General features: G+C 34.9%; 1 protein-coding gene and 1 long non-coding RNA gene across 4 annotated transcripts; both read right to left on the bottom strand.

Annotated features, from left to right (window-relative positions):
- Positions 1 to 2636: 2636 nt before the first annotated feature.
- On the bottom strand, positions 2637 to 7493 carry LOC112801342 (4-coumarate--CoA ligase 2). The gene is made up of 6 exons (XM_025844014.2): positions 6411 to 7493; positions 4023 to 4221; positions 3521 to 3666; positions 3324 to 3391; positions 3123 to 3225; positions 2637 to 2975 (listed from the first exon to the last, which is right to left on the bottom strand). The coding sequence occupies exons 1-6, from the start codon at positions 7491 to 7493 to the stop codon at positions 2850 to 2852; spliced, it is 1725 nt and encodes a 574-aa protein (XP_025699799.1). The 3' UTR covers positions 2637 to 2849.
- Positions 7494 to 9520: 2027 nt separating this feature from the next.
- Positions 9521 to 12073, bottom strand: LOC112801343 (uncharacterized). Of its 3 annotated transcripts, none has more exons than XR_003201894.3 (5): positions 11420 to 12025; positions 11011 to 11212; positions 10805 to 10870; positions 10590 to 10701; positions 9521 to 10100 (listed from the first exon to the last, which is right to left on the bottom strand). It is a non-coding gene; the product is annotated as an uncharacterized lncRNA (long non-coding RNA). The 3 variants fall into 3 exon arrangements; XR_003201896.3 differs by having other exon boundaries at positions 9521 to 10031; XR_003201893.2 differs by lacking the exon at positions 9521 to 10100 and having other exon boundaries at positions 10351 to 10701; positions 11420 to 12073.
- Positions 12074 to 24649: the final 12576 nt, after the last annotated feature.

The raw sequence follows: 24649 nt of genomic DNA, 5'->3' as shown, positions 1-24649 counted from the left end.
TCTTTGGATTTTAATCCCTGTTGTTAATAAAAAAAAGTAAAATATTAAATTAGTTCCTACGTTTTGGCGTAATCTTATTTTGGTTCTTAATGTTTAAAGTATCTTATTTAAATCTAAAAAAATTTCATTTAACTTCAATTTAGTCCCATTGTGAGGTCAAAGTTAAATAATTAACAAAATGTCCTATATGACAACGTTCAAAAACAAGATCGATAATTTAGAAAATAAGTACAAGCTTTAAAGGCACAAAATCAACCGCGAATGTATCAATATTATTTATCATTCTCGTTAGTTCTATAGAAATATTTCATTTAAATTGTAAGAAGAATGATAAATAAATGTATTGATACATTTACGGTGGAACTACGTTGAAACTAAATAAAACTTTTTTGAATTCAAATAGGACACTCTAAATCTTAAGGACCAAAATAGGATTACACCCTATGAAGTACGGACACTTCGTTGAGTTGCCGTATCCGCGTGTCGGATACATTTCGGATACGACACTCATCGACACTTGGACACACCTAAATATCATCACGTGTCAGCTGTCCAGCCTTATTCTTAATATGTATTATTGAAATGAGTTTAAAAATAATATATATTATTATTTATTAAAACAAAAAATATTTTAGATACTTTTATACAGTTAAAAGAAGACATTAAAAATAGCTAAAAAATTATTTTATATTTTAATAACAATAAAATATCAAAAATTCATTGTAATTTATCTAAAAAATACTTTATATTCTATATATATGACGTGTCCTAAAATTCGTGTGTTCATGTGTCCCGTGTGTTCATGTGTCCCGTGTCTATGTCAATGTCCATGTCCGTACGTCATAGATTACACCCAAACATAGGAGACCAATTTAATACTTTACCCATACAAAAATATCAAAGTTATCAAACTCAGTCCCACCCTGATAGTACCGAATCAAAAATCCGGTCAATTGGTCATCAATCTTAGTTTTGGTCATCATTTGAACTAGTTAAACAATTAACCCGGTCAAACTTAGGCAAACTCAATAAAATCGGTCAAATTTATTCAAGATCGATTTAAACCGATCCGATCAAATCCGGTTAAGTTAAAAAAATATTATTTTCTATACATAATTTTTTATTAAATATATTACGTAAATAAAATTAAATTATATTTACAAATTTAAAGAAAAATATTATTTTATTAATTATGATATATTTTTTATTTTTATGATTGTTGTTCCGCTCTGGAGTATGACTTCCGACTTATAACTCGGCTACAGTCAGGCTAGGTAGTCCTTCTATAACGCGGAACGTCTTCTCTGGAACCGGGGTGTGGTCAGCGTGGAATCTGCAAAAGGGACTCCGCAAAAGGGACTCCGCTCGGAGTCAGTAATATTACAAGACAATGAGAAATACTTTAAGAGAGAATAAAATAGATGTCTTATGTGGGCTGAAGTGTTTTATTCTTCAGTGTTTAGATGAAGAGAGATCAGAGAAAATCATATCCCCTAGTGGGGTTAGGAGGTGACTTATATAGACAGGAAAGCTTAGTGATTTCGCCGTTATATTGACCTTGATAGTAGGGCTGTCATGGATATTTTTTGTTGTTCTCTTATATCTCGGTAAGTTTGGAAGATTCAGCTATTATCGGTTAATTTTGTAGAATTTAAATCCGATCTTTTCTGCTTGTGGTTAAGCTCGGTCAAAACTTTTGGAAGCCGAGTATTTCAGTATGGATCAATTGTTATTTTTATTTATTTTTATAAATATTTAAGGAGTATGTATAATAAATATAAATTTATAAATATCTGAAGAGTATAATAAATATAAACTAATTGATGAGTTATTAAAATTTAAAAATAATAATTAATTAAATATAAAATAAAATTAAAAAAACATTTATTATAAAAATAAAAAAATTAAATTAAATTTTATATAATTATTTAATTATAATAAATCAACTAATTTAACGTATAATTTATCGATTGAACCAGTAATTTATTGATCTAGTATTCTGATTAGTTCGATTATATTCGGTTCTTGGTTCTTACAGTTATTATTAGTATACTTTGGTATTCACATGTGATCCGTGTGTCTCAGTACGGCTGGACTGCGTCACTGCAGAAATGAATGTATGGTTCTTAACTTCTTATTTCTACATGAGTTGCGGGCGGTTATATTTTGAGGAATGACAAAGTGTTTTTGTTGACTTTATTCCAAAGTCCAAACTTAATCGTGGAGCTAGCATGTGTTTTCCTTTGTTGCTTTGGTACATGGATTTTTTTGTTTTCATTTTAAACTAATTGCTTTGGCTTTCCTTTCCATATTTCAACCAAGCATTTTTATTAATGATTTACAGTATATTATAAGGTATCTATCAAAACTGTTTACAATGACCAATTATAAGGTACCGTTTTCTTCACCAACACTCCAAAGTAGTTTTTTTTCTGTATACATTGTCAAATGTCAAACTTTGACTCTCAATAGAGACTAATCCAATCTCTTTTGTTACAATCTCTTATGGCTCACGGAAAAAAACATTTTTTAAAAAACAAATAATATTATTAGTAACAATAATAATAACAATTATATTCCGAATTTTAGTGATGTAAAATCACCTAACTACAATCAAAAGTCTCTCAAACAAAAAATTACAGCAGACAACAGAGGAGTAAAACCGTCTTCACATGAAAAGAATACAATTGTTTATTTGCTTCTCGTATTGGCTTTGTGCCATGAAGCATTAAATCATAAGATTACAATTATGGAACCCGTACCCAAAAGAAGAGAGGAAAATAAAAGGAAAAAAAGAAAGAAAGAATAAATATAGAATATACTGCAAAGACAAAAGTTCTATGAAGCGTCTAGGGCTTAAGGGTGGTGGTGTTTTCTAGCTTTGCTCTGAGGTCTTTCCTTAATATCTTTCCTGATGGAGACTTCGGAATTGCATGCACAAAGTACACTTTGTGTAGTCTTTTGTAAAACACTACCTGCACACAACAAACACCGCATACTTTAATTTCAATAACAAGCTCTCAAAATATCAAGGTTGTCGAATTTCCATTAAATTCATATGGCTTTTAATTACATATTGAGTTCAAAGCAGCCAAAAGTAATGAATCATTTAACTTAATTACCTGTTTAGCTATGAATTCCTTTACAGACTCTTCAGTGAGTTCAAAGCCATTAGATCTAACCACGAATGCAACAGGAACTTCACCAGCAGCAACATCCTTTTGCCTGTTATAAAATTGATGATATTAGTTATGTTACTAGCTAGAGTTCCGCTGTATTAGTAAATTAAATAATAAATCAAGATTCAAGGAAATTAAACTTACGGGACAACAGCTGCGTCTGCAATAGAGGGGTGACTTACAAGAAGGGCTTCAAGTTCTGCAGGGGGCACCTACAACAATCAAACATCAAACATTTTATTTATAAGCATGAGTCATGAGGTGTTGTTACAATATACTTTCTGTTTAAACAATTTTAATGAAATGTATTACATGCATCAGTTAGAGAATAATTTCAGTACCTGGAAACCTTTAAATTTGATGAGTTCCTTGACCCTGTCAACGATGAAGATTTCATCATCATCATCTACATAACCAACATCACCGGTATGCAGCCAGCCATCCACATCGATAGTTGTTGCTGTTGCTGTATCATCGTTCAAATACCCTACAAGGAATTCAAATATTTGACATAGTTAGAAATAAGCACGTGTATCGGAGTTCATCATAATAGGATTTGAACATTCTAAATTATAATTATAATCACTCACAGACAGATATAAGAAGAGTTTATTTACAATTTTATTTCTTAAAACACACTTCATCATATATCATTTATAAAAAAATATATATATTTTATTGCTATTTGTAAGACTCGAATTTAAAACTTTTTAGTTAAAATATATCAGCTAATTTTACTTTTATTATTTTTATATATATTTACTAAATAAAAAAGTAAACTAATATGCACATTGATACTCATTGATACACTAGTAAAATATAATATACATATGGTGATCATACCTTTCATGATTTGTTGACCACGGATGCAAATTTCACCAGGTTGATTATAACCAAGAGAGCAACCAGTTTCAGGGTCGACGACCTTAAGCTCAGCATTTCTAACAACAGTGCCACATGAACCTGATTTCGTTGGGAATGGTTGCTTCGCAAAGCCCAAGCACATGGACAGCACTGGCCCTGCCTCTGTCATCCCGTACCCCTATAATAATTCTTAAATAAATCATTACTTCGAACGTGTAATATATAATTAAATAAATACCAGATCCCTAGGTCTACAATTCTCATCATAAACATGCATGTTGACACCTATCCAGTTGTTTTACCATTTTTTTAATTATTATTTCCCACATATTTGCTTAGCAGCAGTCACGAGCTAATTAGCAAATAGAGGTTTGGAATCAGTACTAATTTACTAATTGACATGATATTAGGGTGTTCATCACATTGGGTATTTCGTGAAATAATTATGTTTACACTAGAATTATTATATATAAAGAATTTATTTTGTCGATTTTGCAGATGAGCTGTCTACAATTCTACATGGAAAAGAATCTTATGTGTTATGAGTTATGACCTGTTTTGTCATTTTTGTGCGTGTCTGTGGTGGTCATTTTTTCTTTTGGACATTTTTTCTCCTCAAATGGGACTCGACAGAGACTAAAGATCTGATATCTAATTTTATATATGCACTATTTATATATATAATTTTCATATATTTTTTTATTAAAAATGTTTGATAAAAGAAAATAAAAATTATTTATACTATAAAAAATGTATTAAAAAGTATAAAAATAGTATAATATTATTTTTAAATTTTAAAATAAGTTTCACAATTTTTGTTTAACATTTTATGAAAAGATTATGAATATTTTAAAGGAAAAGTCTAGGGGCCAATAATTTTATCAAATTCTGGCCAGCATGTAATCATCAAAAAAAGTAGGCCATTTGATGAAATCTCACTTTAATCTCACACTATTAAAAACCTCATTGATAGTTATTTGATGACTATAAATCCCAAAAGTTGCTGGCCTAGCATTCCACTATTTTAAAAGCCTGTTCAAACTTGTTATACATACATCGATTGATGCTTAAGTTTAAGATTAACTTAAATTGACCGATTAAAGAAAAGGTAAAATCTTTGACTGGCCAATACAAGTGTTTGGGGAAGTTGGCAGTTGGCACTTCATCATGGAGCCAAGTCAACTACTAACCAAACTATGACCATGAGGATCACGTTGCCAAGTTTGACAGGTAAGTAAAACGTTTTATAATACTATTAAAATAAAAAATATAATACTATTTTCATTTTCAAAATAAATGATGAAAGACCAAAATAAGCTTATATCTGGTAAGAAGTAGTTATTGGAAAGACATCATCATTTTTGTCTTTTAAGCTAATTTATTTTCCTAGCGGGGGGTATATAAAGACATAAAAAGGAAGAAAACTATTGTCTTAAAGTATAAATCCATCTAAAGCAACAAACAAAAAACACGAGCGCTTTTTGCCTTTTTCCTACTCGTGAACCATGAATCAATGATAACTAGCACCTCATATATCCCCTTTTGTGTAATAGGGAATTCCACATATCCCGTGAATAATTCTACTTTCAAGGCCCACTTTCAATTTCCTCTCCACCACAATAATAGTTTATTATTATTTTTTCAAGATCATGCTTAAAAATACTAGTTTAAATTATCTATTTTAATATTATTTTCTTTTATAACATTTTTAAAATAATTGTTAGCTAAATTCTATCTTTTATTATCAATTATCAATTTAAGGGAAAACAGTCAACTTTGATTCTTCTCTCCCTTATTCATCTCCTCTTTAACTTGGAGAGATAATTCAATTCAATTCAATTCAATTTCCATTATTCCAGTTCATTCCAAACACACACTTAAGCTAATCTCCAAAATAAGAGCCATCATAAAGTTTTTGGTCCCCAAGAACAGGCCGGATGCATGAACAAGAGGTTATTGTTGTTGGGGCTTTGGAATGTACGTGGGAGCAAAGAATTCAGTTGTGTATTAAATGAACGCAATCACCAAATCAATAAAAAATAATAAAATAATTAAATTTCATTTTGGTTCTCAACCTTATGATTATAATATAAACAAAATTATTCACGTGAAAATATTAAATATTTTTATGTGAATATAATAAAGATTTGATATATTTAATTAAATTATTTAACATAATATAATTCAATTTAGCCTTCAAATCTCAAAAGCTGTAATTACTAAGTCCATAAATCAAGGATTTAATTGTTACTTTTAAGAATTTTGAGAACCAATTTCAATTGGAATATGGGCAAAATTTTCGATTTGGAGCACAAAATGAACATTTATCCGGGAAAAAAATAAAGGAAAAAAAAAGAAAAAGCTGACCTGTCCCAAAACAGCTTGAGGCACCCTGCTCCGGAGACCCTCTTCGAGCTCCTTGCCGAGCGGCGCCGCTCCGGACAACACCAACCTTATAGAGCTCAAATCATACTCCACCACCATCGGATTCTTCGCCAGAGCCAGCACGAGCGGTGGCACCACCATCGCCACCGAAACCCTGTACCTCTGAATGAGCTCCAGCAACGTTCCAATGTCGAACTTCTGCATCAGCAACACGGCGCTTCCAGCTCTCAAAGCACACAACAGAACACTGTTCAGCGAGAATATGTGGAACAGAGGAAGAACGCAGAGAAGAACGTCCTCCGTTTTCAGGTACAGGTTAGGGTTTTCTCCGTCGACCTGTTGAGCCACGCTCGTCGTTAAGCTCCTATGCGTGAGAACCACTCCTTTCGGGAGACCGGTTGTTCCGGAGGAGAACGGCAGCGCCACCGCGTCGTCAGGGTGGATCTCAACCTCCGGTAGGTCGTTCTCGTTTCCCTCGGAGATCGCTGAGAAGTGCAGGCAGTTCTCCGGCGGATCGTCGACGGTTACGACCTTGAAATCCTCTCCGATTTTGGCGGAATCGCTGTCTCGGAGCTTGTCAACGTACATTGCCTGCGTGATGACGAGCTTGGCCTTGGAGGCGGTGATCTGCTTGAAGATCTCGGCGGGAGTGTAGAACGGGTTGGCGGTGGTGGCGACAGCGCCGATCATGGAGGCGGCGATGAAGGAGAAGACAAACTCCGCTGAGTTCTGGAGGAGGATCATGATGACATCGCCCTTGGTAATTCCGATGGCGGACATGCCGGCGGCGAGTCTCCGGGAGGCGTGGTATGTTTCGCCGTAGGTGTAGATTTTTCCGGCGGAACCGACGATGAGACATGGACGGTCAGAGATTTCATTGAGTCTTTGGAAGCAGAAAGAGTGGAGAGGAAGGTGGTTAGAGAGGGGTATATCGGGTAATTTAGACTTGAAGATGTGGACATTTTGGGGAGAAGAATTGGGTTGTTGGGTTGGGTCAGCGGTCCTTTGCTGCTGCTGTTGTTGTTGGGTTTGGGTGCTGTCAAGAGAAGGAGCTACTGACAACATGGTGTGTTAATTTGTTATTGCAATAATGAGAGAGAAAAGGAGAGAGGAAGTAGTGAAATAAACGAGTATAGGTGTATGTATATGAATATGAATAAGAATAAAAGTGTTGAAGAGCAGAGAAGGGTGTTAGGTGAGAATGAGTGATGGCACAAGCTAAGAGAAGAGAAGAGAAGAGAAGGAGACGTAAGTAGACGAGGGAATGGAGATGGGGGCAGCCACGCTACCATTTGTTGTTCAATATTGGCGCACAACACCCCTACCTACCCCCTTTTCCCTGTCTTTTTCTCTCTCACTCCCCTCCCCATCTACTTCCAGATTTCAAGTTCTCAACTACCTCCACTAGGGGTGTCAAACTATCAATATGAATTAAGTTTCTCCTATTATGGTATGTAATTAAAAATTATTATTATAATATATATATATAATAAAGTTGATAGATATTAAACCCATATTTTTTTATTTTTATAATTTTAACAAGAATTTTATTATAATTTTATTATTTTTAATTTTAATATAAATTTAATTTAACAAAAGTTCTATGGTGCTAGCTTGGTTTTTCTATCACCACATCAACTCATGCTAACTTTCCCTCCAGACCCTTACGATGATAGTGATAACGATGATGATTTAGAACATGATCATCAGAACAAAAGGATTCTAATTTCCCCTGAGGTTTTCATCAAAGGGACAGTGTGTGGTTGTTCCATGAATGTTTTCTTGTGTAGTGACAACAGGTACACAAGTGGCTATGGTTATTTCCTCCATGACCCCATTAACAAGGAATCCTTCAAGCTCCCTTCGCTCGAGGTGAAGGAGGAGTGTCTTCATGCTATTGGCTTTACATGTGATCCATATTATTGTAATGACCCTAAAGAGGATTCAAGGAGAAACTATCTTGATCCTAGGAAGTGTTTCAGGGTGGTAAGAATCAATTCCTTCATTGCAATACACTATGAATTCGAGGTTGATGTTTGGTCCTCAGAGACAGGGAACTGGAGACAAAAGACTGTGATATTAGATGATGGTTTTGCTTTTGCTCCTCACTGGTCAATGAGTTTTGCATATGAAGGAGGATTGTATTTCATGGGTAGGACTAGTATATTTGTTTATGATCCTTATGGACTTAATGGTGAGACACTTGATTACCCTGTTGATTCTGACCCAATGAACATTATGAGCTTTGGTTTTCTTGGAACTTCTTGTGGAGACTTGAGGATTGCTGAAATTAGACACAATTATATTAAGGTTTGGGAGTTGGGGTCGAATGACTGGGAATTATTACACCATGTTGATTTCTCAGGACTTTTGCCAAATGAGTTTTGTGCTGATTACTATAAGCGTGTGGGGGGTTTTCACCCACATGAAGGGGAGACTGTTTACTTGTACTCTTTTAATGAAGGGATTTATGTTGCAAATCTTGAGACAATAAAATTTACCTACATCCCTGGATATCAGAAATCTGATTTGAGTCCATTTCATTTGGAGTTGCCATTGTGGTCATCGAAGGATTTCTTTTAGTCATAGTTTGTTACTTGTAGATTTCAGAACTTTTTCTTTTAGTCATAGTTTGTTACTTGGTAGATTTTATGTCTTGAATAATTTGATTGTACTTTACTGTAGATTTACATGTATTATCATATGATACGATGTAGTAAACAAATGATGAGAAATGACCAAATCTTATTGAGTTGTATTCCGCCTACTTATTTTTTCATGTAGAGAAGAGTGCATTAAACATAAGATTAGGTGACTACTTAATTAAGATTTATTGAGGGACAAATGATAAATAATTATTAGATATTTTCATTTCATATTAAGTGTCTCATTCTAATTTTACACAAGTATTAAGACAATTATTATATTTTATTGAAAGTATAAACAATCAAAAGATAAAGACAAAATTATCCCAAAGTCTATCTTCTAAATTTTTCTTCCTATCTAATATTAGAAGATATAATATATAAAAAATAATTGCTGACGTCCTGAAGTTAGAAAATGATACTTTATTTGTAACAAAACTAAAAATGAAAAAAAATTGAAAGAATAGATCACAAGTGATTTTTTTATTAAGTGATTTTGAAATCATACATTAAAAAGAAAACTTGATTTTGTCATCGATATTTATTTTAGCGATAACAAGATGAGGTCTTTTAAATGTGGTCATCTAGAAACCAAAATAAATGTGGTCATCTAAAAACCAAAATACCAAACCAAAATAAATGTGGTCATCTAAAAACCAAAATACCAAACGGGAGGTATTCAGAACCCTAGTCCAAGTGAAGAGTGAGGCAAGTCACTAACTGCCGAGGAATGATTCCGAGGCTCTAATGCTTTTGTGCCCATATGTCACCTTTTTGTCCTATTGGACAAATTGATTATCAGCCGTTGCCACCTTAACTTTATACGAGTGATCTCGAAAGTATCACCAGTCGCCGTCTTAACTTTATGAGATTGACTTTAACTTTATGCGAGTGATCTCGAAAGTATCGCCAGTCGCCGCCTTAACTTTATGAGAGTGATTTCGGAAGAAAACCCGTACTGTGAAATTAAATGTGAAGTGTTTGGGTTTGTTGTATGGTACTTAGGATCGGGTGTTGTTCAATCCATCTAACAAAAAAAAAGTTTGCAAGTGCTACGTTTCATGGTAATTTCAATTCCAGAAAAAGGTTTTCTAACCATATGTGAATGTCACTATAAATGCACCTCCTATTGATATTATGCTTCCCACAATTTTAGCTTGGGTTGTTCTAGTTTTTACATCTATCTTTTCCATCCTTAAGTTGTGGTAGTAATAGCATTGTAAACAAACAAAACACGGAACAAGAATGGATAATAGGGTAAGATACTAAGATAGTGATTCAGAAAGAAATTATTAATTACATCACTTATATATGTAATATTGATCATTTATTCCAACTGTAATTAATAAATACAAAACAAGATAACTTTGATTTGACTTGGACTGATTTTTATTATCTTCTGAGCATTTTTGTTTTCATTTTTCTTCTTCTTTGAAACACCTTTGAGCAGCAAATGATGATTGTACAGGTTAGAATTTTGTCAAATAAATCCATAAATTGAGAAAGAGAAAGGAACCTGCAAATGATAACAAGTATGACGGTGAAAGCAGGAATGAGGTTACTGATAGCTGAGGAAAGTGGGATTACTGTAACTAATTCCAGCATAGCCCAGCATCTGTGATGAACATCTGCAAAAAATTCACAACAATTAAGGGTGAAAAGAGCCTTAATGATGGTGAATTCCAATAGTCAACTCAAAGAAAAGGGTATATATAGGAATAGTTAACTTACCCTATGACCCCAAGCAGGGCAATTTTGGAAATGATTGAGAAACTCAGTGGAGGAACCACTCTTGATCTGCAAAAACAAGATGAATTCATATAAATCCATCAAGTGTTGATGTTTTTTCACAATGTATTAACCAGATAGGAAAAATTAAAATTTCTATCTCATGACAATGCCATTATGCAAGATAAGTTGGCCATTGTTGTATATACTTTCATAAAATTCAGAGTGGGAGTCTATTTTCTCAACAAAATTGACTGAAATGCAGGCTTCCCCAATATTCTACATCCTTATCTTGCTGCAAATTCAGAATGTATGTCACCCCCTCTTCCTTCTTGAGGTGATCGATGTCTTCAGGTTTCTGTGGTTGGGATCCCACAATGAGATTGTCAGTTATAAGTGTGTAATTCAAACCTGAAATAAATCAATCACAGATTGCATCAGCAGCAGAAATCATATTACTGTGCTATGCATTTTATAAAATAGACCCAAATTAATACAGCACTAACTGTTCCTTCTAGCACCTTATACAAAATGCAAGTAATTAACAAAGGAAACCCATTATTATATCAAACAGTTGGCAGTCATAACTAACAAAGAGGGAAAAAAGAGGAAACTAACCCAGATCGTGGTGATACTCATAAGGATTCCTCATCATCCTCTTCATAGCAAAATTGTAATCTTCCATTCCGTCCTTGGATTTAGAGGCAGCGGTATTGCTGGTGGAGGGTTTGTGCTTCTTCTCATCAATGCCACTTTCTGATAGCTTCTTGCAGCATATCCGAGTGACAGGACACGATTCAAAAGCAGCGATGTCCAGAGGGGCAGACGACAGCGTGACAGCAGAAGCAGAAGAGGCGACAACCCACAAACGACAACGAGAAGCATCGATGGTGACAACGGCGACGACGGCTTCGCGCAGCTCCAATGGTGACGACGGCGACGGAGCTGGCAGTGACGAGGACAGCCAGGCTCCCCTCCAGTGGCGGCGACGCTACTCCCTCGCGAGCTCGTCTCTCTCTCCCCTCACGTTATTACTCTCCCGACAGCGATAAGACGGCGGCGACGGTGGCAGTGACATCCACCGCCGCCGTCTCCCCTTTTCCCCCTCTCCTTCCTTCTCCTTCTTTCCGTTTCGTGTGTGTATGGTTTAGGGTCTGAGTGTTTGTGTGTGGGGCGGCTGGGGAAAAAAAAGGGCGAGGGTGAGGGTTAGTTAGGTTTTTATTTAGGAATTTTAATAAAATTAAGGTATAAATAAGTATTTTTAATAAAATTAGTAGTAATTAAATTACTAAAGATTTTAAATAAAAAATATCTAAATATTTATAAAAATTATATGAGTTTTAATTAATTTTAAACTCAAAATTTTATAACTTTAATTTAATTATTTTTTAATAAATATATTTTTAAAAATAAAACCATGAATAATTATAATAAATTATAAATAATTTATTATTTATTTTTTAAGAATAGAAGGTCTTATCGGTTTAATGATGGGTGTTAGGTTAAAGTGAGTTTAGGACTAATAGAGGGAGAGAAAAAACTAAATTTTTATATTTTGCTTTTAAGTGAGTTTTTTTTAAATTTATTTAAATGTAAAAATATATTAAATATTAGAGTGTTAATGAAACAAAAAAAAATATTTGTTTTAAATTTATTTTAGAGTAGAAAAGGAGGGTGGCTTTGAGTGTGAGAGGTGGAGCCGTGAAGACAGTGAGAGTGGACAAGCGCGACGAACAGCAGAATGAAGAGTGAAGGTGAAAATTAGAATTAGAGTTTTAACTTCTTATATTTGTTTTTATTTTTAAATTTTAACTATTTTTATTTATGTTTAATAATTAATTTTTTAATTTAAAAAAATTAATTTTTAGTCAACATTTAAGACTTAAATATTAGTAAAAATTATATATTAATTTTATAAAAAATATAAAATAATATATACCTTTTTAAAAATTAATCATTTAATCTTTAATTTTTATAAAAAATAATTAATTAATACAAATAATATATTAAAAAATAAAATTTTTGAAATAAAATAAAATTATCTTAAAGATTTTAACATTTTAAAATAAGTTTTATAGTTACAAAAATTTTTATATTTTGTGACAAACAAATAACTTGTTCCAAACAATATTGAATTTTGTGACAAATTAATTTTTTGTTACAAAATAATTGGAGTTTTTGAAACCAATGGACATTTTGTTACAAAATTTTTTGAACTTTTGCAAGAACTTCGTCTTTTATTACCAAATATTATAAATTTTTGCAACAAAACACTGATTCGTTACAAAAGCCAATATAATTTGTAACAAAAAAATCAAATCGTTACAAAATATCAAAAAGTTTTGTAACAAATTGTATTGTTGATACAAAACATTATTATTATGTAACAATTACTAATTTTTGTTACAAAAAAATAATTTTTTGTAACAATTTTAAATTTGTTACAAAGTTTTTGTTACAAATGTTCCATTTTCTTGTAGTGGTAGTTATCATCATCAGAACCCTTCTTCTTAGGCTTGCGATATGTTTCCTCAACTTGCTTTGCCTTGTGCAACGTAGTGTCAATTAGCTTGGTAATGTTAGGAACTTGATAATTTTGAGCCACATAAATGCCACAGACTGTCCCTGCTATGAATGAGAAGCCTGATTATACCCATCAGTACCGGCTCGAGCGATTTCCTGGTGTTTAAATATCCAATATCTGCAAGAATCACTGCCAGAAATCGCCATATCAGATACAATGTCCAAAACAGACTCACTTTTGTTTTTCCAAAGTACATTTACACTAATAAAGCATACAATTCAATTCAGAAAAGAATCCCAAAATCTTTATAAAAAAGTAAAGCCGTCGATTGCAACTCATGACGCCATCTGAATTTTACCTATACGCTTTAATATTAGAGGTTCAAATCCTGAAGTTGCTTGGTGAGATTTTCACCTTATAATCACCTGTTACCCCAAAATTTCATGATCATCGTTGCAAACCAAGATAATAATATTTGTTTTTTTTTTAAAATAAAGTGTATTTAGACAATGTCTATACTATATAAACCAAATCACAAATACAATGTCCATAACCTTAGCCCTACGTAAAACAGAATACAGAAGAGATGCTCTTTGAATCCCTATCTTCCCAAATAACCCTTCCATTTGCATAAATTGAAATGGTTTATCAAGCATGAAAGGCATGAAATTCGACTGTACCAGAACATCTTTTTTCTTTTCGACTTTCCCCCAATCCCAAAAATAAGAAAAATTATATTGTACAATGACTGAAAAAACAAAACAAGGAACAAAGAAAAAACCGTACCGTAGCTAAGGATATTGAGTTGAATTTGAAAACTTGGGCGAAATTACGAAACCCTAAACGTGATGAAGGAAAGAAAGATAGTGACGGAAAACTTATGCATCGCCCTGTGAATCCCAAAGTGAATCTCTGATAGTCTAATTTGATTTTCAACTTGTTTCGAAATGCACCGTTTTAGAACTTTTTATTTTTAATATTGAGATTGTGGTGTTATTTTTAAATAATGTGGAGAGTTGGTGTATTTTTTTAGTACTGCTAGAGAGTCAATGGTCTTAAGTGTACAATGTATACAATGAGCTAAATCTTTGGCCCAATATGAATAAAATGAACATTACCTATACTATTTAGAATAACCATCTGGGTACGGAGATAATAAACATCTCATGTCACATTGTCATGAAACCACTCATCCCAAAAACTTAAACTTTATTTTGAGATTCACCAAAGATCGAACTCTTGATCTCTCGGATCTAGAGCTCCGATACTATGTTATGAAACCACTCATCCCAAAAGCTTAAGCTGATAGAAAAAGATAACACTAATGGTTATATCTCTAATACTGAATCGAACATCTTTAAACCCCATTGTACATATTGTACAAATATTCCATTGGCTCCCTATACTTCCTCATTTTTTTTGGTATGGATGGTCACAAATCTGAAGGTGATTTGGCTCCCTATACTTCCTCATTTTTTTGGTATGGATGATCACAAATCTGAAGGTGATTTGTGATTTTATTTTTTTTTAAATATAAATTTGTGGTTTATAATTTTTTTAACAAAATTGACTAACCGATTTTCATATTCCTTAAAAAAAACTTCAGTCCACACAAATTTGAGACTCAGATTTTTCTATTACCCCAAATCTGACTTTAAGTTTTATTTCCAAAACAAAACTGGTCCTTCGATTTGTGAATTTCAATTTAAAAAAAATTATCTCCGTATAAATAAAAAACACAATATTTTTTTACAATTGAGCATAACACATTTTAAACTTCCATAACTAAAAAAATTACCCACCGTTTTAATCGCATAACGGTCAAAAAGTCAAAACTATTTTTACTTGCGGTGCACGTTACTATACACGTGGCCAAGTTTGGTTCAAGGTGTGCCAACTTATCGGGGGTGCACTATAATACCTTTTATCTGCTTGATCACCCATGCTCCATCAGCGTCAAGATCACTTTTTTTTATTTACTTAGTTTTTATAAATTATATATTTAATTATGGAAATACAATATATTTTATGATTGGTGGTTCATAACTTCATATTGCGACTTATTTGATTATGATGAAAAGTCATGTGCAGTCAACTTCACGTAAAGTTGATAATTGAAAGCCATTAAATAATTTGATCGATTTGACTATATTTTTCAACTTCACATAAAATTGACTGCATCTGAATTTCTACCTTTAATTATTTTGTACCAATGAATACCTTAACTGTATAGAAAAATTCTAATTGTCAACCGATTAAATAATAATCACAAAATTAACTAGACATCATAGCTTAACTTTAACCTTAAGAGACATCATTGGTTTATAATTCTTAAATAAAACTTAAAAATTAAAATATATAAAATGTACAATTCTCAATTGAAATACCAACAAAAAAAAGGTAAATAAATATACACCTACAATATTACAAAAGAATAAAAGAAAATGAAACTACAAGCTAGATAAGAAATTAAAATTAATGAACTACACCATCACCCAGCTTCACTCCACGGTAATAATCCTTGCATTCAAACATATGTGGAAAAGAAATAGCAAAATGTTCTTTGGGGTTCCACTACACTGATACTGAGGTGAAAAATGGTAACAAGGCTCAGGTGACAAGTCTCTAAGACAAAATTATTCCAAATTCTATCCTCTAAATTTTCCTTTCTATCTAATAATAGAAGATATAATATATAAAAAATAATTAATAAATTATTGAAATTAGAAAATGATACTTTATTTGTTACAAAATTAAAAATGAAAAGAAATTGAAGGAATAGATCACATGTGATTTTTTTTATTGAGTGCTTTTGGAATCATACATTAAAAAGAAAATTTAATTTTGTCATCGATATTCATTTCAGAGATAATAAGATGAGGTCTCTTAAATGTGGTATTCTAGAAACCAAAATACCAAACGAAAGGTATTCCTGAACCCTAATCCAAGTGAAGAGTGAGGCAAGAACCCTAGTCCAAGTAAAGAGTGAGGCAAGTCACTAACCGTTGAGGAATGAATCCGAGACTCTAATATTTTTGTGCCCATATGTCACCTTTTTTTCTATTGGACAAGTTGATTATCGGCCGTCACCACCTTAACTTTATGCAAGTGGTCTCGAAAGTATCGCCAGTCGCCGTCTTAACTTTATAAGATTGACCTTAACTTTATGCGAGTGATCTCGAAAGTATCGTCAGTCGCCACCTTAACATTATGAGATTGACCTTAACTTTATGCGAGTGATCTCGGAGGAAAACCCATACCGTGAGATTAAATGTGAAGAGTGTTTGGGTTTGTTGTGTGGTACTTAGGATCGGAGGTTGTTCAATCCATTTGACAAAAAAAAAAGCTTGCAAGTGTTATGTTTCATGGTAATTTCAGTTCCAGGTTTTGGCCCATGCCCAAGGTCCCATGTGCTCTGTTTCATCCAATTTGTGATTCCAGATTTACCTTAAACTATCATGTTTCCACAAAGGGGTAAACATGGGATAGTCAGCAGAAAACACTAGAGACAAAAATTGAGTTATTCTTATTTTAAAATGCATAGTATACCAAAGACACTTGAAAGCTTAAACTATGACCCTATGACTATGAGGCATAAATGCTTCACCCTTTGATTTCCTTGACTTTCATCACCTTGTAACTTTATGCGAGTGATATCGGGGGAATACTGCGGTATGAGATTAGTACTTGCAGAAATGCTTCACCCCTTGAGGCATAAATGCATCACCGCTTGATTTTCGTGACTTTCATCACCTTGTAACTTTATGCGAGTGATATCAAGGGAATACTGCGGCATGAGATTAGTACTTGATTTCCACCTACTTATTTTTTCATGTGGAGAAGAGTACATTAAACATAAGATTAGGTGACTACTTAATTAAGATTTATCGAGGGACAAATGATAAATAATTATTAGATATTTCTATTTCATATTAAGTGTCTCATTTTAATTTTATACAAGTATTAAGACAATCATTATATTTTATTGAAAGTATAAACAATCAAAAGAAAAAGACAAAATTATCTTAAATTCTATCTTCTGAATTTCCTTTTCTATTTAATAATAGAAGATATAATATATAAAAATTAATTGATGACTTCTTGAAGTTAGAAAATGATCCTTTATTTGTAACAAAACTCAAAAATAAAAGAAATGATCACAAGTGATTTTTTTTAAAAAGTGCTTTTGGAATCATACATTAAAAAGAAAACTTGATTTTGTCATCGATATTTATTTCAAAAATAACAAGATGAGGTCTCTTAAATGTGGTCTTCTAGAAACCAAAATACCAAATGGAAGGTATTCCAGAACCCTAGTCCAAGTGAAGAATGAGGCAAGAACCCAAGTCCAAGTGAAGAGTGAGGCAAGTCACTAACCGTTGAGGAATGATTCCGAGGCTCTAATGTTTTTGTGCCTATATGTCACCTTTTTTCCTATTGGACAAGTTGATTATCGGCCGTCGTCACCTTAACTTTATGCGAGTGATCTCGGAAGTATCGCTAGTCACCGCCTTAACTTTATGAGAATGATCTCGGAGAAAAACCCGTACCATGAGATTAAATGTGAAGAGTGTTTGGATTTGTTGTGTAGTACTTAGGATCGAGAGTTGTTCAATTCATCTGACAAAAAAAAAGTTTGCAAGTGCTACGTTTCATAGTAATTTCAGTTCCAGGTTTTGGCCCATGCCCAAGGTCCCATGTGCTCTGTTTCATCCAATTAGTGATTCCAGATTTACCTTAAACTATCATGTTTTCACAAAGGGATAGACAGCAGAAAACACTAGAGACAAAAATTGAGCTATATTTATTTTAAAATGCATAGTATACCAAAGACACTTATGACCCTATGACTGAGGCATAAATGCTTCACCCCTTCATTTCCTTGACTTTCATCACCTTGTAACTTTAAGGGAGTGATTTCATGAGAATACTGCGGCATGAGATTAGTACTTGCAGAAAGATAAAGGCTAAAAACTACTAGATACGAATAAAGACAGATTTAAGATATTTTTGTCCTTGGCACTTTAGAAAAATATCTTCACACATCACCACGAGTGACAAGCAGCATATGAATGGCATTCAAGAACCATCTAAAATTATACAATAGAGAGGTTGGTAACTGTTGAGAGATTGTTATGAAACTAGACAATTTTGTTCTCAAGTTTCCTTAATTCGTGCCTTCTTGAAACTTCATGCAAGTGATCCCCACATTCGAGTTCACACCGCCTTTAGACTTCATGCCGGCAATCTCGGAGGGAATTCCGTAACTCGTAACATAAGATTAATGTTTCAACAAATTTAAACCTGCAACCTATTTAAACCTGCACCCTAGCTAGTGTTCGCCAACAGATTTTGGCCAAAATTATCACACACACTCGTATGGTTTAATTTTGATGCATTATCAAAAATAAAAAGTTTGAACAGGTGTTCAAGTTTGTCTTGCCAATCATTTTAAGTGTTTTGAGTGAATCACCCAATACCTTGAAAATCTTACCAATAGAAATATGTGGTTGAATGGCAATGTAAGACTCGTACACTGAACTCATCAAAATTAAGTTCGAAATGAAAAGAAAAATGACATATTCAATTCTGATATTACTTTATGTTCTGTCTTTAGAATAGAGCCTCTAAATGCTTAAGGTATTTTTACATGCCACTGATGAGCGGATAATTTATACGCTTTTTGGCATTGTTTTTAGTATGTTTTTAGTATGATCTAGTTAGTTTTTAGTATATTTTTATTAGTTTTTAGTTAAAATTCACTTTTCTGGACTTTACTATGAGTTTTTGTGTTTTTCTGTGATTTCAGGTATTTTCTGGCTGAAATTGAGGGTTCTAAGCAGAAATCTGATTCAGAGACTGAAAAGGACTGCAGATGCTGTTGGATTCTGACCTCCCTGCACTCGAAGTGGATTTTCTGGAGCTACAGAAGCCCAATTGGCGCGCTCTCAATGGCGTTGGAAAGTAGACATCCTGGGCTTTCCAGCAATATATGATAGTCCATACTTTGCCCAAGATTTGATGGCCCAAACCGGCGTGGCAAATCAGCCTCAGAAATTCCAAGCGTTTAACGCTGGAACTGGCATAAAACTTGGAGTTAAACGCCCAAACTGGCATAAAAGCTGGCGTTTAACTCCAGAAAAGGTCTCTACACGAAAATGCTTCATTGCTCAACCCAAGCACACACCAAGTGGGCCCAGAAGTGGATTTTTAAGTCATTTACTCATTTCTGTATACCCTAGGCTACTAGTTTACTATTAATAGGATCTTTTGACATTGTATCAGGACCTCATGACACTTTACACGTTTCTTTGTGTACTTTCCACGGCATGAGTCTCTAAACCCCATGGTTGGGGGTGAGGAGCTCTGCTGTGTCTTGATGGATTAATGCAATTACTACTGTTTCTCATTCAATCATGCTTGCTTCCATTATAAGATAATACTTGTTCTTAACCCGGATGAATGTGATGATCCGTGACAATCATCATCATTCTCAACTATGAACGTGTGCCTGACAACCACCTCCGTTCTACCTTAGATTAAGTAGTTATCTCTTGGATTCTTTAACCGGAATCTTCGTGGTATAAGCTAGAACTGATGGCGGCATTCAAGAGAATCTGGAAGGTCTAAACCTTGTCTGTGGTATTCTGAGTAGGATTCAATGATTGGATGACGGTGACGTGCTTCAAACTCCTAGCAGGCAGGGCGTTAGTGACAGACGCAAAAGAATCACTGGATTCTATTCCGGCCTGACCGAGAACCGACAGATGATTAGCCATGCTGTGACAGAGCATAGGAACATTTTCACTGAGAGGATGGGAGGTAGCCATTGACAACGGTGAAACCCTACATACAGCTTGCCATGGAAGGAACCGTGCGTGTTTGATGAAGAAGACAGTAGGAAAGCAGAGATTCAGAAGATGGAGCATCTCCAAAACCTCAACCTATTCTCCATTACTGCAAAACAAGTAATCATTTCATGTTCTTTTGTCTTTCACAATCAATCCTGATAATTTCTGATATCCTGACTAAGATTTACAAGATAACCATAGCTTGCTTCAAGCCGACAATCTCCGTGGGATCGACCCTTGCTCACGCAAGGTATTACTTGGACGACCCAGTGCACTTGCTGGTTAGTTGTGCGGAGTTGCAAAAGTGTGATTGCAATTTCGTGCACCAAGTTTTTGGCGCCGTTGCCGGGGATTGTTGAGTTTGGACAACTGACGGCTTATCTTGTTGCTTAGATTAGGACTGTTTTATTTTTGTTGGTTTAGAGTCTTTTAGTTGAGTCTAGTTTCATATTTTAAGTTTGGTGTCAATTGCATGCTTTTGTTTTTCTTTTAATTTTCGAATTTGCATGTTCTTAGTCCCTTTTTGATTCATAAAAATTCTAAGTTTGGTGTCCTCTTTGTGTTTTTCCCTTAAAAATTTTCGAAAATTAGTGTTTGATTTTCTAAAAATTTTAAGTTTGGTGTCTTTTTGTTGTTTTTCTCTTTCCTCTTTTCAAAAATCAAATCTTTTTCATAAAAATTTTTCAATCATATCTTTTTAATTGCTGTTTTCAAAATCTTTTTAATTAACTAATTGATTCAGTTCTCAATTTGCTTTGATCTTATTTTCTTTTTGATTGTCGAATTTTTATTTTAATTTCCTTTTGTTTTATTTTTTTTTCGGTTAGTTCAAAAAACAAAAAACAAAACAAAATTTATCTATTTGCAATCCATATCATTTCCCTTTATCCATTATGGACATAAGTGGGATTGATCAGTCCAGAAGGACTCTGGGGTCATATGCTAACCCCATTACAGCTGCATATGGGAGTAGCATCTGTATACCCCCCATCAAGGCAAGCAGCTTTGAGCTAAATCCTCAACTCATTATCATAGTGCAGCAAAATTGCCAGTATTCCGGTCTTCCACAGGAAGAACCTACTGAGTTTCTGGCACAGTTCTTACAAATTGCTGACACAGTACGTGATAAAGAGGTGGATCAGGATGTCTACAGACTATTACTGTTTCCATTTGCTGTAAAAGATCAAGCTAAGAGGTGGTTGAATAACCAACCTACAGCAAGCATAAAGACATGGAAACAGTTATCAGACAAATTCCTGAATCACTTTTACCCTCCAAAGAGGATGACACAGCTAAGGCTGGACATCCAAGGCTTTAAACAAGAGGATAATGAATCCCTTTATAATGCCTGGGAGAGGTATAGAGGTATGCTAAGAAAATGCCCCTCTGAAATGTTTTCAGAGTGGGTACAGTTAGACATCTTCTACTATGGGCTTACAGAAAAAGCTCAGATGTCTTTAGACCACTCAGCTGGTGGATCTATACACATGAGGAAGACAATTGAAGAGACTCAAGAGCTTATAGACACTGTTGCTAGAAATCAATATTTGTACTCTAGCAATGAGTTCTACCCAAAAGAGGAAGTCATGGCAGTAGCCACTGATCCTAATCCTCAAGAACAGATGATTGAGCTTAATCAACAAGTGCTCCTGATGACAAAACAGTTAGCAGAATTTAAAGAGATGCTCCATGAAACTAAAGTTGCTAACAAGAACATAGAACTGCAGTTGAATCAAGCAAAATAGCAGATATCTAAACAGATAACAGAAGAGTGTCAAGCAGTTCAACTGAGGAGTGGGAAGACACTGAATAACACTGCTCAAAGTAGCAAAAAGTCAATAAAGGAACAATTGACAGAGGATAGCCAAACCACTATCCAAAATCCCTCTGAGGACAGTAAGAGCCCAGAGAGGAATGCTATTGGCGTTCAAACGCCAGAAAAGAAGGGAAAGCTGGCGTTAAACGCCCATTCCCTGCCCAGTTCTGGCGTTCAAACGCCAGAAAAGGGGGAAAAGTTGGCGTTAAACGCCCATTTTCCACCCAACCCTGGCGTTCAAACGCCAATGGGGAATCAGACACCTGTGAGTGCTGATAGTAACCCCTCTAAAAAGGCTTCTCCAACCACTTCTGTAAGGAATAAACCTGCAGCAACTAAGGTTGAAGAATATAAAGCCAAGATGCCTTATCCTCAGAAACTCCGCCAAGCGGAGCAGGATAAGCAATTTGCCCGCTTTGTAGACTACCTAAGGACTCTTGAAATAAAGATTCCGTTTGCAGAGGCACTTGAGCAAATACCTTCTTATGCTAAGTTCATGAAAGAGATCTTAAGTCATAAGAAGGATTGGAGAGAAACTGAAAAAGTATTTCTCACTGAAGAATGCAGTGCAGTCATTCTGAAAAGCTTACCAGAAAAGCTTCAAGATCCAGGGAGTTTTATGATACCATGCACACTAGAAGGTGCTTGCACCAAGACAGCCCTGTGTGACCTTGGAGCAAGCATCAATCTAATACCTGCATCCACTATCAGAAAGCTTGGGTTGACTAAAGAAGTCAAACCAACCCGGATATGCCTCCAACTTGCTGATAGCTCCATTAAATATCCATCAGGCATAATTGAGGACATGATTGTCAAGGTTGGGCCATTTGCCTTTCCAACTGACTTTGTAGTGCTGGAAATGGAGGAGCACAAGAGTGCAACTCTCATTCTAGGAAGACCTTTCCTAGCAACTGGACGGACCCTCATTGACGTCCAAAAAGGGGAATTAACCCTGAGAGTCAATGAGGATGAGTTCAAGTTGAATGTTGTCAAAGCTATGCAGCATCCAGACACATCAAATGACTGCATGAGCACTGATATTATTGACTCTTTGGTGGAGGAGGTCAATATGACTGAAAGTCTTGAATCAGAGCTAGATGACATCTTTAAAGATGTTCAGCCTGATCTGGAGGAACTAAAGGAAATAAAAGAAATTCTGAAAATTCCTCAAGAAGAAGATAAACCTCCTAAACCAGAGCTCAAGCCACTACCACCATCCCTGAAATATGCATTTCTGGGAGAAGGTGACACTTTTCCAGTGATCATAAGCTCTGCTTTAAATCCACAGGAAGAGGAAGCACTAATTCAAGTGCTAAGGACACACAAGACAGCTCTTGGGTGGTCCATAAGTGATCTTAAGGGCATTAGCCCAGCAAGATGCATGCACAAGATCCTATTGGAGGATGATGCTAAGCCAGTGGTTCAACCACAAAGGCGGCTAAATCCAGCCATGAGGGAGGTGGTGCAGAAAGAGGTCACTAAGTTACTAGAGGCTGGGATTATTTATCCTATTTCTGACAGCCCCTGGGTGAGCCCTGTTCACGTTGTCCCCAAGAAGGGAGGCATAACAGTGGTTCATAATGAAAAGAATGAACTGGTTCCTACAAGAACAGTTATAGGGTGGCGTATGTGTATTGACTACAGAAGGCTCAATACAGTCACCAGAAAGGATCATTTTCCTTTGCCATTCATAGACCAGATGCTAGAGAGACTAGCAGGTCATGAATACTACTGCTTTTTGGACGGCTACTCAGGATACAACCAAATTGCAGTAGATCCTCAAGACCAAGAGAAAACAGCATTTACATGTCCTTCTGGAGTATTTGCCTACAGAAGGATGCCTTTTGGTCTGTGCAATGCACCTGCAACCTTTCAGAGGTGCATGCTCTCTATCTTCTCAGATATGGTAGAGAAATTTCTGGAAGTCTTCATGGATGACTTTTCAGTATTTGGAGACTCATTCAGCTCCTGCCTTAACCATCTAGCACTTGTTCTGAAAAGATGCCAAGAGACCAACCTAGTTTTAAACTGGGAAAAATGTCACTTTATGGTGACTGAAGGGATTGTCCTTGGGCATAAAATTTCAAACAAGGGAATAGAGGTGGATCAAGCTAAAGTTGAAGTAATTGAAAAATTACCACCACCTACCAATGTTAAGGCAATCAGAAGCTTTCTGGGGCATGCAGGATTCTACAGAAGGTTTATAAAGGATTTTTCAAAAATTGCCAAACCTCTGAGTGATCTGCTAGCTGCTGACACGCCATTTATCTTTGATAAGGAGTGTCTGCAGGCGTTTGAGACCCTGAAAGCTAAGCTGGTCACAGCACCAGTTATCTCTGCACCAGACTGGACATTACCATTTGAACTAATGTGTGATGCCAGTGACCATGCCATTGGTGCAGTATTGGGACAAAGGCATGGTAAGCTTCTGCACGTCATTCATTATGGCAGCCGTATTCTAAATGATGCACAGAAGAACTACACAACCACAGAAAAAGAGTTACTTGCAGTGGTTTATGCCATTGACAAGTTCAGATCTTATTTAGTAGGATCAAAAGTGATTGTGTACACTGACCATGCTGCTCTTAAATATCTACTCACAAAGCAGGATTCAAAACCCAGGCTCATAAGATGGGTGTTGCTTCTGCAAGAGTTTG

This window comes from Arachis hypogaea, chromosome 5 (genome assembly GCF_003086295.3).
Source record: "Arachis hypogaea cultivar Tifrunner chromosome 5, arahy.Tifrunner.gnm2.J5K5, whole genome shotgun sequence".
Classification (NCBI taxonomy): domain Eukaryota; kingdom Viridiplantae; phylum Streptophyta; class Magnoliopsida; order Fabales; family Fabaceae; genus Arachis; species Arachis hypogaea.
This window is presented reverse-complemented; position numbering and strand designations above follow the sequence as displayed.

Excerpts from the sequence above, each read along its gene's own strand:
- LOC112801342 (XM_025844014.2), bottom strand. The coding sequence starts at position 7,493 with ATGTTGTCAGTAGCTCCTTCTCTTGACAGCACCCAAACCCAACAACAA. Across the intron at positions 3,667-4,022 it reads TGGTCAACAAATCATGAAAG|GGTATTTGAACGATGATACA; the intron begins GTATGATCACCA and ends AATTCCTTGTAG. Across the intron at positions 3,392-3,520 it reads TCAAATTTAAAGGTTTCCAG|GTGCCCCCTGCAGAACTTGA; the intron begins GTACTGAAATTA and ends TGATTGTTGTAG.